Source organism: Bos javanicus, chromosome 16 (assembly GCF_032452875.1).
Source record: "Bos javanicus breed banteng chromosome 16, ARS-OSU_banteng_1.0, whole genome shotgun sequence".
NCBI lineage: Eukaryota > Metazoa > Chordata > Mammalia > Artiodactyla > Bovidae > Bos > Bos javanicus.
Window position 1 is genome coordinate 37,662,499 of NC_083883.1, and position 14,131 is coordinate 37,676,629.

At 36.9% G+C, this 14,131-nt stretch overlaps 1 protein-coding gene across 1 annotated transcript in view; it reads right to left on the reverse strand.

The window, feature by feature from the left end:
• NME7 (NME/NM23 family member 7) overlaps positions 1-14,131 on the reverse strand; it is a 248,398-nt gene that overhangs the window by 178,424 nt on the left and 55,843 nt on the right. Inside the window, exons 4-6 of the mRNA XM_061382555.1 lie at positions 10,813-10,923; positions 6,812-6,862; positions 5,094-5,301 (exon numbers count right to left, since the gene is read on the reverse strand). Of these exons, the coding sequence (XP_061238539.1) occupies positions 5,094-5,301; positions 6,812-6,862; positions 10,813-10,923 (370 nt within the window). The remainder of the gene's footprint in view (positions 1-5,093; positions 5,302-6,811; positions 6,863-10,812; positions 10,924-14,131) is intronic.

Below are 14,131 nucleotides of genomic sequence, written 5' to 3' on the forward strand. Positions count from 1 at the left end.
CCTAAAAATTTTTACAAAGACTAACTGATGAACTGAACCTTGTTCTAAGTCTTAAAAAAGAACATATAAAGAAGTATTAAAGCAATGACAATATGTACTATTCTGTCCCAGGAATAAAACTGAGAATGTCTTAACATTTTGAATATTGGATGTAATCAATATAAGGTTTCCTATTTTATCCAAAGTATCAGTTTATGAGACACAGGTTCAATTCAAAGCTTTTCATTAAAATGTCTAAAATGCCGTTAAAAATTAGGAAATCTTTACAGAAACAGATGAGTATTCAAGAATCAGAGCTACAGTTAGTTAAAATTAATTTACTATATATGTATATAAATAGTACTAGTTGAAAGTCAAATCACATGAACCTTATTTTATAGCCAGATACATGTTGTGCTATTTGCTTTGCACATAATTCATTAAAAGGACAACCCAGCAATTTGAATTGGCCATGAAGATGGCCACACTAACCATTTTTTCAGACGTGCGCTTCTCTGCCACTAAGCTTTTACTACTATTATCTCCACCATTTGCTATAAAGCCAGCTGTCCTCAAAGAACCATGCTAATGTGTAAAGGATCACTTCAAAGATCACTTCCTCCAGGAGGCCTTTACTGATGCTGCCAATCATCAGTACCCTATACTTCTCCAAGGTTGTGGTTATTTTGGTAATTGCCCCCCAAAATAACTAACTTGCATAGCCTTGTAGGTGCTTCAGCCTCTAAAACAAAGAGCTCAAAGTAAATACTCACTTTCACTAAATTTAAAAATTGAAAGATAATAGGATGTGTTACGGTACCACACTGGTATGCAGTTTAAAACAACCACTTGGGGGACCTCCCTGGTGGTCCAGAGGTTAAGACTGCACTCCCAGTGCAGGGGTGCAGGTCTGATTGCTCACTGAGGAGCTAAGATATAAAATGCCTTACGGTGCGGCCAGAAAAACAAAAAAACAATCTGAGGAACTGTTCAAATAGTAGCATATATACTTGAGTGATTCCAGCATTAATGACTCTTTAGAATTAAAATGTTCCATTCCTTAGACAAGTATCTTTCTATTGTATTAATGCCTTTGCTTATTACTCTTCTTGATGAGTATCACCAAGTACTGCTTGCAGAGCTGTACTAGATGCTTTGATAACATATTCTCAGAGAATATGTATGGTACAGGTGAAAATACCTATGGTACAGGTGAAAACTCCAATACCTACAGGGTCTTGGTAGGTAGTGAATGAATGAATGAAGTAAACCCAGTGTGACAAGAAGCTATGGTAGAGGACTGCAAACTGTAAGGACAGGGCCCTTCTACAGCTCCTCTTCTCTTCTTCCTTTGCAACAAAACTTCTCAAGAAAGATGTCTTCATTCTGTCTTCTCTTCCATTCCCTCTTAAACTTACAACTAATTAGGCTTTCACTCTGTGGAAGTTTACTCATGAAAATCCCCAGCCACCTCCACGTTGCCATGTACCCTGGTTAATTCTCAGACCTCACCTTACCTGACCCAACAGCATTTGACACAATTGATCCCTTCATCCTGGAATGCTTTCATTACTTGGTTTCTCCCCACCTCATTAGTCACTTCTTCTCAGTCTCCTTTAATGATTTTCTCCTATCTAGCAGACCCCTAAGTGCTCATGAGGGGTCTAGTACTATCTATTGTCACTATTCTATTGCCACTGTCTTGCTGAGGTCCTTGAGTCCCATGGCTTTCAACGCTCTCTGTATTCTGATGGTTCCCTACACTTTAACCTCCAGCTCAACTTCTGCCCTAAACTACACATCCATATTGACATTTCAGATTTAAAACATCCAAAACAGAACTTCTCATTTCCACTGTCTCCCATTAATCTGTTCAATCCCACCTTTTTCCTTATACTTCAATTGCACAAGCCAAAAATAAACAACAACAAGAAACTAGCAATTCCTGATTCTTCTCCACCTGTCCCATATATCAGGAAACCCTTCAAAATATATCCAGAATCCATCCACTACCTCCACATCTATCACTCTGGTCCATGCCACATGCCAACCAACTCTCCCTTTTAACAACTTCACTAACCACCTGACTGACCTCCCATTCCAACTTTTCCCACAACACACGTCCCTCCACCCTAACTGGTCCATTATTAACAGTAGTAAAAATGAAACTTAGAAAAATCGTGTCACTCCTCTGCACAGTGCCCTCCAACATCTCCTGTCTTATTCCCAATAAATTTCAAAGTCCCAGATGTCCTACAAGGCCTTATGTGACCTGGTCCCTTGCTACACCTGACCTAATCTTCAACCTATTTCCATGAAGCTATTTCTGCCCCAGCATCACTGGCCTCACCTCCTCACTGTTCCTTGAACACAGCAAATATCCTACCTCAGAATCTTTACATGTATTGTTCCCTTTCTTCCCGGAACACTTTCCCCCGGACATTTGCATGGCTTTCTCCTTCATTTCCTTCTGATCTCTGCTCAAACCAGAGACTGTAAGGACTTTCTGAATATACTAGATTTAACAGCATTCTAGAGACTTCCCTGGTGGTCCAGTGGTTAAGAATCTACCTTCCAACGCAGGGGGATGTGCGTTTGATCCCTGGTCGGGGAACCAAGATCTCACGTGCTAAGGGGCAACTACGCCTGTGCGCTGCCACTGCTGGGTCTCCTGCCACAGCTAGAAAGCCTGGGCACTTTAACAAAATATCCCGCACACCTCAGCTAAGACCGGACACAGCCAAAACTAAAATAATTTTTTTTTAAAATAGTATTCCACACCTCCACTCCACATATGATCCTTCTGACTCTGGTCTTTTTCTGTGGCCTTCTCCTGGTTTATTTGCCTCAGAGCACTTATCAGTAGACATCAGAGTTATAGATCTGTTTATTTATTATCTGACATTAGAAGAGCTGTAAGCTCCATGAGAAGCAGGACTTTGCCTTGTTCACAATAGCTTCTCAATAAACATTTTGGAATGATTGAAATTCAGAAGCAGTTTATTTAACATATGAAGAATTTTTATTTATCTACCCTGAACAAATGAGAAAAAAAGACATTCAGAAGGCTTAAGGAACAAGCCCTTACGAGTTAATACATGGCAAAGTCATGTTTCAAAATCTAGTCATACTAACTCCAAAGTCCTGAACTTTTTCTATAATATCACTTCTCTTTCAGATGTAAAAAGCAATGCTAGAATGTTCCAACTCTAGTTTAACCAATTATTTGACGAATTATTTTTGTCCCAACCTCTTTTTTGCTCAGTTTAAAAAAATAAAAACCCAAGTTTTTCAAGTACTCATTTATATATGAATAAATATGTATTTAAGGCAAAAATATAAAGATTGCCACTTAAATATATCTTGGTGAAAGTGAGATTCTATGCCTTTGCTTTCTCTTTCTCCTTGGGCTGACTGCCATATCTGTCTCACCTATTAATTCAGCTAATATTTGCAAGAACCCTGTTACTAGATCATGGTTATATGGCAAGTAATTTAGAGACTTCAAACAACAAATATACTGATAATGTCAAACAAAAGAATTCATATTCATTTGTGATTTCAGCTGCTTTAAACATTCTGCATAAAGCTTTCCTCTTTCTGAGGTTCTTTGCTATTACTTTAAGTCTTTTATATGTCTCTAAATGACCTAGCAGGGAAGGACAAAGATATGTAACTTTCCCAAAAAATAAAACTCAGACTCAATTTGATCAGCTTTAAGTATACAGTTTTTTGTACTGTATTTTATACAAATTGTTAAGTATATACTTATATCATTTCATAAATTTCACCCTGATAAGACTCCATGTGAAATCTCCTAAAACATTTGACTAATCTATACCCATATCCTTAATCATCATGATAAAATACATTAATAAATGGTTGCCAGTTACAGGTGTCTCTGAAAATTTCACACAGTCATTTTAAATATCGTTTTTGTAAAGGACTCAATTTAAGACATTTAAAAAAAATTACCGAAATCTACATATTCTAATGTCAAATATGAAATCTGTTCTCAGAAAATAAACCAAGATATTGATGAAATATGAAGTCACATGATCAGTGCGCCCTTATTACAAACATGAAAAGAATTAGAACCTAACAAAACATCCAAAGGTAAGGAAATGCTGAAGTAAAAATGCTTTATCCATGCAGGAGAATATTCCACAGCCATCAAAACTTAAGGGCTTCCTCAGTGGCTCGGCACTAAAAGAATCCACCTACAATGCAGGAGAAGAGGGTTCAGTCCCTGGGTTGGGGAGATCCCCTGGAGAAGGAAATGGCAACCCATTCCAGTATTCTTGCCTGGAGAATCCCATGGATAGAGGAGCCTGGCGGCTACTGACCATGGGGTTGCAAAGAGTCAGACATGACTGAGCAACTAACACTTTCACTTTCATATCATAAAACTTGCTAGTATTATTCCACTTTGTATATGACCAGACTAAAAACCATCTTAAATTAGCTGAGAAACTTCTCAGAATGCTAAGAGTTAACTTGCATTTCATTAATTCAACATCAGTATAAACCCAGTGGAGTAATACCTTATTTATATAAATTTAAAATGAGAATTATTAATAGAAAAACTTTCATAAACACTAGCTACATGTAGAAAAAAGAAGGATGTTGAGCTTGAAAATATGGTGTCAAGTCTGAGTCAAAGAAAGAATATGTCTTTTTGAATATTCACTTTCCATAAAGTGGTATTCTTACAGGAATAATTCATTTACTGATAAGCCTCAGTGATTTAAGTCTTTGGAACAAAACAAGACAACAAGTATTTTAACTGGAGAAACTTATTCAGAGGATGACCAGGTTGCCAGTTCTCAAAGGACACATATCATTGAAACACTGTTTCAATTTGGTCACTCAGTCTTGTCCCACTCTTTGCGACCCCATGGACTGCAGCACACCAAGCTTCCCTATCCATCACCAACTCCCAGAGCTTGCTCAAACTCATGTCTGTTTAATTACAAGCAAAAGGTCAAAGGTTTCTTCTACTATTAGATCAGCTGCATAAATCTACCTTAAGTCAGCTGTGACAAAATGCTTTACTCTGACATCAAACATTTAGCAAAACCAAAACAAATTAAAATAGTTTAAAAACACCTTACTCTGGCAGCACAAGCGAAAGAATCAGGGCCATGAGCTGCATTCTTTATGCCATCTGTTCCAAAGAGGGCTCTAATGCTTTCAGGAGCATCTGCACGTGCCAGTCCAGAGTTCGCAGGTCCAAGAAGTCTCTTCCATTCACATACAGCATCATCTCGTAAAATCTCCATGGCAATTATAGGTCCACTTGTAATAAACTGGATCAGCTCACTGTGAAACAGGTGAAAGATTGATTTGCTTCATTTCTGTATTAACCAAGGCATCTCTCTTAACAAAGAAATATTACCATGTGAGTATTTAATCACATAGCTATAAATATGAATATTATTGTCTCAGAACTATTGGACATAGTGAATTTTACATGGATAAGGTAAAGTTTTTATAAACTGAGTGTGCTGCAGTAGCCTGAGTCACTACAAATCACTATTGTCAAACCAATTACTGTTAGCAGAAGCATCAATATTTCAGTGAACTAAGACTATTTCATTGATTTAAAATGCATATTGTTGATCTATATTGCTTTTTGCATTGTTCTGAAAGGTACAGAAGAATCTTCTTATTTTAACATATTTAACATGGTAGTCAAATAAAATCTCAATAGACAAAGTGATGAGTGATGTCTTGGAATATATTTGTAGTAAGAATCCAATAATTTCTGTGTAGATTTATTAGAATTCAAAGAATGACAATGAATTTTCAGTCACTAAGCACTGAGTTGGTCAAGTGACATACAAGACATTAAACTAGAAGCTGTAATAATACAAATATATACAAAGACTATAATGAAGAATAATTTCCAAGAGAATTATGGATGCCTATTCTACACAAGGTTTGGGAATATTTTGATAATGCTTTGTTTAAAATAACCTATAACATAATGATTTTCTTATGTAAAACTTGAATAAAACACTATTATGTACAGGACACCAACTAGAATGTTTTCCATAGCTTGGCTAATCCTTCATTATTAGAAAAGTAAGCACTTCTCCTTTGTCAACAGTAATGAGGTACACCATATTCACTTAACTTTAAATACAACCCAAATATTTAGAATATAGATTCACTTTCTAACATAGTTGTTGATATATTTCAAACAGCAAAATGTGTATCAAACAATTTATTTAACACAAGGGTTCTACGAACAATGTTTTACATACACTGAGAATACCATTAATAGTTTAAAACACAAATAGATACTCAACATAAATGTAATTATTACTCTTTTTATTCTACTGAAATCTAAAAAGAAAGCTATGCTCCTCATAATTTAAGCAGTTCATGCCATTTGCTTCTGATTAACGTTTAGCATATTTATTTAAAAAAGAATTTTCACCTAGTAAAAGGAGAGGGGGAAAAACATACCAATTCTTAGAAAAAAAGCTCTCTGCAGTTGTAAGATGTTGCCAAGGACTTTTTTTAAGATATTTTTATTTTATTTATTTGCCCCACTGGGTCTTAGCAGTGACATGCAGGATCTTTAGCTGAGGCATGTGAACTCTAGTTGTGGCATATGGGATCTAGTTCCCTGGCCAGGGACTGAACCTGGGCCCCCTGCATTGGGACTGCGGAGTCTTAGCCACTGCACCACCGGGAAGTCCCTGCTAAGGACTTTTTGACAAATTATTCTCAGGTAACAGATTTCTGAATTGTGAAATTATAACTCTTTAGTTTTCCACAATATCCTCCATTATACAACATGAGCCTTGAATTCAGTACCTACTTTAAAAAGGGCCTTGACTGATGGTCTATATGAAAATCTGTTGCTTCTTTCCTATAAAATAATCAAAATGACAAAAGTTAACAATTATGTAAGGAAATTAACTTATATTAATAAAATAGTGAAATTCTCTATTTGATCCTTATGAGAATTAAGGACTTTTCACCAAATATTCTGCTCAAATGCCCCCTCTTTTCAAATTTTTGCTAGTATGCATATCTTTGTTAGGATATAAAATTAAAATGAATAAAAGAGGCAATATTTACTGTTCATGTTCAAGTCTACTATCTTCCTTTTCACTAGCATCTTTATCATTCTAAAAACAACGTTTAACATATGACCAATAAGAATTACTGTTTTTTAAAGTTCACGTAAGTTGAACATCAAAAAATATGTAATCTTTATCAATGAAAAGAAAAATATTAATTATTGCAAAGATATTTACAAAATTCAAAAGTTTTTACTTTCTTCTATAGGCTTTAACTTGAGAGCTTAGGCTAAATAGTCAAAATTTTCTTTCTTATATAGATTGCTCCAAAAGAAAGGCTATGGACTTGTGCTTTTAAAGACTGCTTTACAAATTATGCACATCAATGTACTCTTACTAGTTATTACTGTATTAAAAACTAATGCTTGAACTTACATCCCCCCAAAAAGGGATAATATAGATATATTCAGAAATCTGAATTTATCAGTGGCAATCAGGATTTACTTTTTAAGTTTATAGTCCCACGACCATGGAGAAAATAAATAGGATAATGGAATTTTACACATATTGAAAAAGTTATTTAGACTTTTCAGCTAATCAAATCAAGTGTCTCAAACGCATACAGTTTTCTCAAAGGCTTGAAACAGTTCATAGTATGTGACAAACATATGTCAACATCAATTTTTTAAAATAGCAAAGTATCCTCTAACAAAGGATTAAACTTTCAGGCTTGACAATTTAGTATGCAATGCATTAAGATTTTATATGTTAGTTGATCAACCATGTCCGACTCTGCGAACCCATGGACTGTAGCCCACCAGGCTTCTTTATCCATGGAATTCTCCAGTCAAGAATACTGGAGTAGGTAGTCATTGCCTTCTCCACGGGATCTTCCCAACCAAGGGATCAAACCCAGGTCTCCTGCATTGCAGGCCGATTCTTTTCAAGCCACCAGGGGCTTGATGTGATGCTTTAAGCTCTTATGGGCCCATTAAAAAATAAATTCATATAATGAATTCATATAGTAATTCATATATCAGGATATATTTTTATTCAAACAAAATGTACTAAAATATTCTCTTTGGCCATGAAGAGATTATGAAAGTATACTACGCAAGTATAGAAAAGAAAATTTGACCCAAGACATAGAAGGGGAAGAAAACTTATTCTTCTAGAGACTATTATATGCCAATGTTAAATTTTATTATTCCCCACAACAATATATTGAAATAGGTATGATCATCTTCATTTTACATTTAAAAATAATGTAGTTCAGCATGATTACATAATTTATCCAGATCAAAATGCTACTTAGTAAAGGAATAAGGAGGAGATGTGAACCCAAATTTCTGATTGCTTATGACCTTTCTATTACCAACTTCAGAAAAATAAAAATAAAAACTCTAGTGGGTAAGCAGAAGAATTCACAAAACTGATATGGATAATCTGTATTGCATTCTAAAATGAGGTAAAAACTCTGAAAAATTCAAGTGGGGAGTATTTTAGAAGAGTTAGCAGCGAGACTACTAATCTGACCAATTCTACAGAACTACTAAGAAAACAAAATCATCTTTAACATTAATGAAAACTATTAATTACTGAAAGTATTTTGTTTTCTTCTAACATGTCCCTGACTCCACAGTTACTTCCATTCAAAATCTATCACTGAAACCAAAATGAGTTCATGAATTTTTTTCTCATCACTTGTATTTAATTCCTCCCTTAAAAGGCTTAGATGGAGAGAAACAAGTGCATGACCACCTACAGAAGTCTTTTCTGTTCTTGTTTTGTTATGTTTTCTTGTGTTTTCATAACATTCTCACAATGATCTATTAATTATTTTATGGAATATTTACTTAGTGTCTACTTTGAATCAGGCCCTGATCTGAGAACTAGAAGTACAGTTAAATGGAACCCAGCTGCTGCTTTTCAGATACCGTCATGAGGGAGGAGCCGACGTTTGAGCAAATAAGTTTTGAGAAGATTTAAGCTTTGGGAGACACTTCTCTGTGGGTCTCTTGCCTTCCTAACACATCTTATTGTGTACGCCAAGAATGCAAGGCCCCAACTACTCTTTATCCTAGCCATTTCTTAGAGTTATGTTTATAGTGAGTGACTTTGAGGGATGAGGTCATGTCTCCTTAGTACAAAGAGCAGACTTGTTTACAGCTTGCTAATGAAACAGTGGGTAACCTGAGTTCAACCCTCCTCAGCTGTGATGCAATCAACTGTGTGTGCAACATCCACCCAGGCCCATCTCATATTATTCTCACAGGACATGAAGGCAATGGGAACCAAGAGAAACATGATGTTCATGCTGCTAATTGAACCTAATGAAGCCCTGTGTCCCTGGCTCAGAAGTCTCATGTCTTCTGCTAGCATCCCTGAGAGAGTAACACACTAACTTATTAACTTTTAAGTTAGGTAAAATCCAAGACTTGACAGTAATATTAATAGAGATGTATGAGGTGCTATGAACAATTTAAACAGCTATTAAGTTTTTTGGGGCAGCTTTATTGTGGGAAATTTGATGCCAGATTACACCTCCAATGTTTGATATAGACATAAAAAAGTTCAATGTCACTAACACTATTCAAAGTCATCTCTCAGAATTCAGCCCCACTGCCTGCTGTAAGGGCTAGCATCTTCAATACAAACAGAAACAGGACAAATCTAACTATGCTCATAAGGATCATGACCTCTGTTTCCACTAAGTAATGACAGCACTGGTAAGTACTATACTGCCACCACTAATAGCTAACACCTATATGCGCATACTGTGTGCAACAATTTTTCAAAGCATTTTACTTTTATTAAGCTCACATAACCCTCATAACAACTTTACAGTATTGGTGATATTATAACCTCCATTTAGCAGATGAAGAAACTGAAACAGAAGTAAGTTGTGCAGAGCCACAACCTAATCTGGGTCTAGATTCTGAGCTCTGAAATAGATGTCTGCCTTTCTAGAATATATTTAAGCTGAGAGATCTTACATAGGGGAAAATTTCAAATTGTCTTTTTTTGGGGTAAAATTGAGCATGTTTTGTTAACGTTTCTAGGGAGCAGACTTTTCAATATTGAATTTCTACTGCTATCCATTTTCCCTGTTCTCATAGAGACAAAAAAGCAACTGTCCCATGGGACAGAGAGCCAGGAACAGCAGTGAGAAGACACCTAACCAAACAAACATAAATCACTGGAGTAAGTAACAAAACTGCTGGGTCCAGCCCTGCCTAACAACTACACTAATCCCCTTACCTTACAGTAAGTCTAACTCTCACTAAATAACTTAGAAAGTATCTGGTCAAATAAAATGGCTTGCTTTTCAGAACAGTAAATAGGTATGTCTACCAATCACATATAATATGTTGGGAGGAATGAAAACATTTCCAAACTAAAACATTTCCAAACACATCACTTTTGAAATCTCAACAGTAAGAGTTCCTTGTCAAATATGAATAATCTAATATTCATTTCTTCTATAATTTCTATACAATGTGTTATATAAAAAATTACAGATATGAAACACTGATGGGGTTATGAAAGAAAATAAAGAATTAATGTCTAATAAATAGTTAATAGTTATTAGTATAACCTGACAATTCCTACTTGCTTAGAGTTCAATCATGATTTACACATCTGATTACCTGTTGTCTTATATTTTCTCATTCTAATAAGGTTACTAATTTATTCTTTGTCATTCTGTGGAAGTTTTTAAACAACAACATGAAAGATAATTTTTTTAAAAAAAGGAACCAGACATTATATAACTGAAAATGATCAAAAAATTTACCTTGATAGCGTCATCATTTTGAGTTTGGTTAGAGTAAATCCAGCTTTGTTTATTATTTCAATTATTTCTCCAGCTTTTGATACTGCATCTGGTTTAATCAGGGCTAATGTTCTGTAAGGAAATACATTTAAAAATAAAAATAGTTCAGCAGTTTTTACTTATAATACTTAATCAGAGGTGGTTTCCATTAAAATCCTAGCTCAAAGTAAATTATAAAAACAAATGTACTAATAATCTCTTAAAAACTTATACAATACTATTCTCTCAAATCATCCCACCCTTGCCTTCTCCCACAAAATCTGAAAGTCTGTTCTTTATATGTGTCTTTTTTGCTGTCTCGCATATAGGGTCACTGTTACCGTCTTTCTAATTTCCATATATTTGTGTTAACATTCCGTATTGGTGTTTTCCTTTCTGACTTACTTCACTCTGTATAGTGAAGTCGCTCAGTTGTGTCCGACTCTTTGCAACCCCATGGACTGTAGCCTACCAGGCTCCTCCCTCCATGGGATTCTCCAGGCAAGAGTACTGGACAGTACTCTTGAGTGGGTTGCCATTGCCTTCTCCAGGAGATCTTCCCGACCCAGGGATCAAACTTGGGTCTCCTGCATTCCGGGCAGATGCTTTAACCTCTGAGCCACCACTCTGTATAAAAGGCTCCAATTCACTCTGTATAATTAGCCTCCAATTAAAATATATAAATAAATAAAAACTTATTCAATGTAAGTTTACTGTTTTCCCCAAGGAAATAAAAATTAGTACCCAATCTATAAAAAGAGTAATAAAAGGTTGCTAAGTCACTTCAGTCATGTCCAACTCTGTGAGACCCCAGAGACGGCAGCCCACCAGGCTCTTCCGTCCCTGGGACTCTCCAGGCAAGAACACTGGAGTGGGTTGCCATTTCCTTCTCCAATGCATGAGAGTGAAAAGTGAAAGTGAAGTCACTCAGTCGTGTCCGACTCCCAGCGACCCCATGGACTGCAGCCTTCCAGGCTCCTCCATCCATGGATTTTCCAGGCAAGAGTACTGGAGTGGGGTGCCATTGCCTTCTCCGAATAAAAGGTTAGAGGGGGAAAAAAGTTAAGACTGTGATTTTAAATATGCCCACATAAGAAAACATAAGTGTTTAAAAACACTTCTATTTCTTAACATTTTATAAAAGATAACAATTTTCTAAAAAGTAGCATTAAACATATTATCACCTTGATTTCTGGTCTCTTAAACTTTAACATGTGTATGCCATGCAGTCAGTTCATCATTGATTTGGAAATTATTCTAAATTCTTCTGTTTATTCATAGCATGAATCACGTACAAAGAAATAAATGTCCCCCCACCTGACAACGTCTATGACTAGCAAACACCCTGCTAACATTTCTTTTCACTATGTGTTTAATTGGAGGATAGTTGCTTTACAATGTTGTGTTGGTTTCTGCCATTCAACAACATGAATCAGTCATAAGTATACTATGTCCCCTCCCTCTTGAACCTCCCTTTCATCCCCTACCCATCCCACCCCTCTAGGTTGTCACAGAACACCAGGTTGAGCTCCCTCTGTCATAGAGCAAATTCACTCAGTTCAGTTGAGTCGCTCAGTCGTGTCTAACTCTTTGTGATCCCGTGAATCACAGCACGCCAGGCCTCCCTGTCCATCACCAACTCCTGGAGTTCACTCAGACTCACATCCATCGAGTCAGTGATGCCATCCAGCCATCTCATCCTCTGTCGTCGCCTTCTCCTCCTGCCCCCAATCCCTCTCAGCATCAGAGTCTTTTCCAATGAGTCAACTCTTCGCATGAGGTGGCCCAAGTACTGGAGTTTCAGCTTTGGCATCATTCCTTCCAAAGAAATCCCAGGGCTGATATCCTTCAGAATGAACTGGCTGGATCTCCTTGCAGTCCAAGAGACTCTCAAGAGTCTTCTCCAACACCACAGTTCAAAAGCATCAATTCTTCGGCGCTCAGCCTTCTTCACAGTCCAACTCTCACATCCATACATGACTACTGGAAAAACCATAGCCTTGACTACACGGACCTTTGTTGGCAAAGTAATGTCTCTGCTTTTGAATATGCCATCTAGGTTGGTCATAACTTTCCTTCCAAGGAGTAAGCGTCTTTTAATTTCATGGCTGCAGTCACCATCTGCAGTGATTTTGGAGCCCAAAAAATAAAGTCTGACACTTTTCCACTGTTTCCCCATCTATTTCCCACGAAGTGATGGGACCGGATGCACTAGCTATCTATCTGACTTACGGTAGTGCATATGTTTCAATGTCACTCTCTCAATTCGCCCCACCCCTCCACCTTGCCCCGTTGTGTCCACAAGTCTGTCTCAATGTCTGGGTCTCTACTGCTGCCCTGGAAAACAGGTTCATCAGCACCATTTTTCTAGATTCCATACATTTGTGTTAATAAACAATATTTGTCTTTCTCTTTCTGATTTACTTCACTCTGTATAATAGGCTCTGGGTTCATCCACCTCACTAGAACCGACTCAAATCACATTTTCTTTCTAAGAGGATACATCAGAGCTATGCATTTTCCCCTCCGAAGCCACAGAATGAATATATTTTTGGAGTTGGAGAGCACCTTAGTTTCCTGATTTTACTAACAAGGAAATGAAACCCAGAGAGGTTACTCTCCAAAGGTCACACAGCAGGTGTATGGCATTTTCAGGACAAAACACCAGCTCACACTGAAGAAAGAATTCATAGGGTCTGGACTCCATCTTAGGCCACCTTTCCAATGGACTCTGAACTCTGTGTTTAGTGCCTGTGAAAACAACAGAAGGATAAGACCCCCTCCAGACAGGGGAACCTTGAAGATCGTATCTAGGTTACTCATCGCCTAAAAGAAAACATACACTAATCACCTCTTCCTCCAGACAGCCCATAAATTTTTCTGTATCAATCAGAGTGTAACCTCGGGTTTCTTGATTACTGGCTAACTGTTTGACTGTTTAAACACATGAGCACATAGCACATGAATGATGGGGTTATTGGGATTGTATTTTCCTTGGTTTATGTAAGTCTCAAGGAATTTGGAGTGGCAGGTTCAGACATGTACACATGGGGTATAAAAGATGTTCACAAATGCTGGTTGGGGTCCTTGGCTAAGAGGAGACTCTGCCTTGGGCCCCCCGGTGTAATAAACTGCACTCCACTATCTGCATTGTCCTTTTGAGTGAGTTTGTTTCCCGGAACGCATGGCTACAACAACATGACTCCTGGGTGGTCTGTGCTCCTTCCACACCACAAATAAAGTTACTATTAATATATAAAAAAGAACATAATCACAAATCCTCAAGATTAATACTTGTACA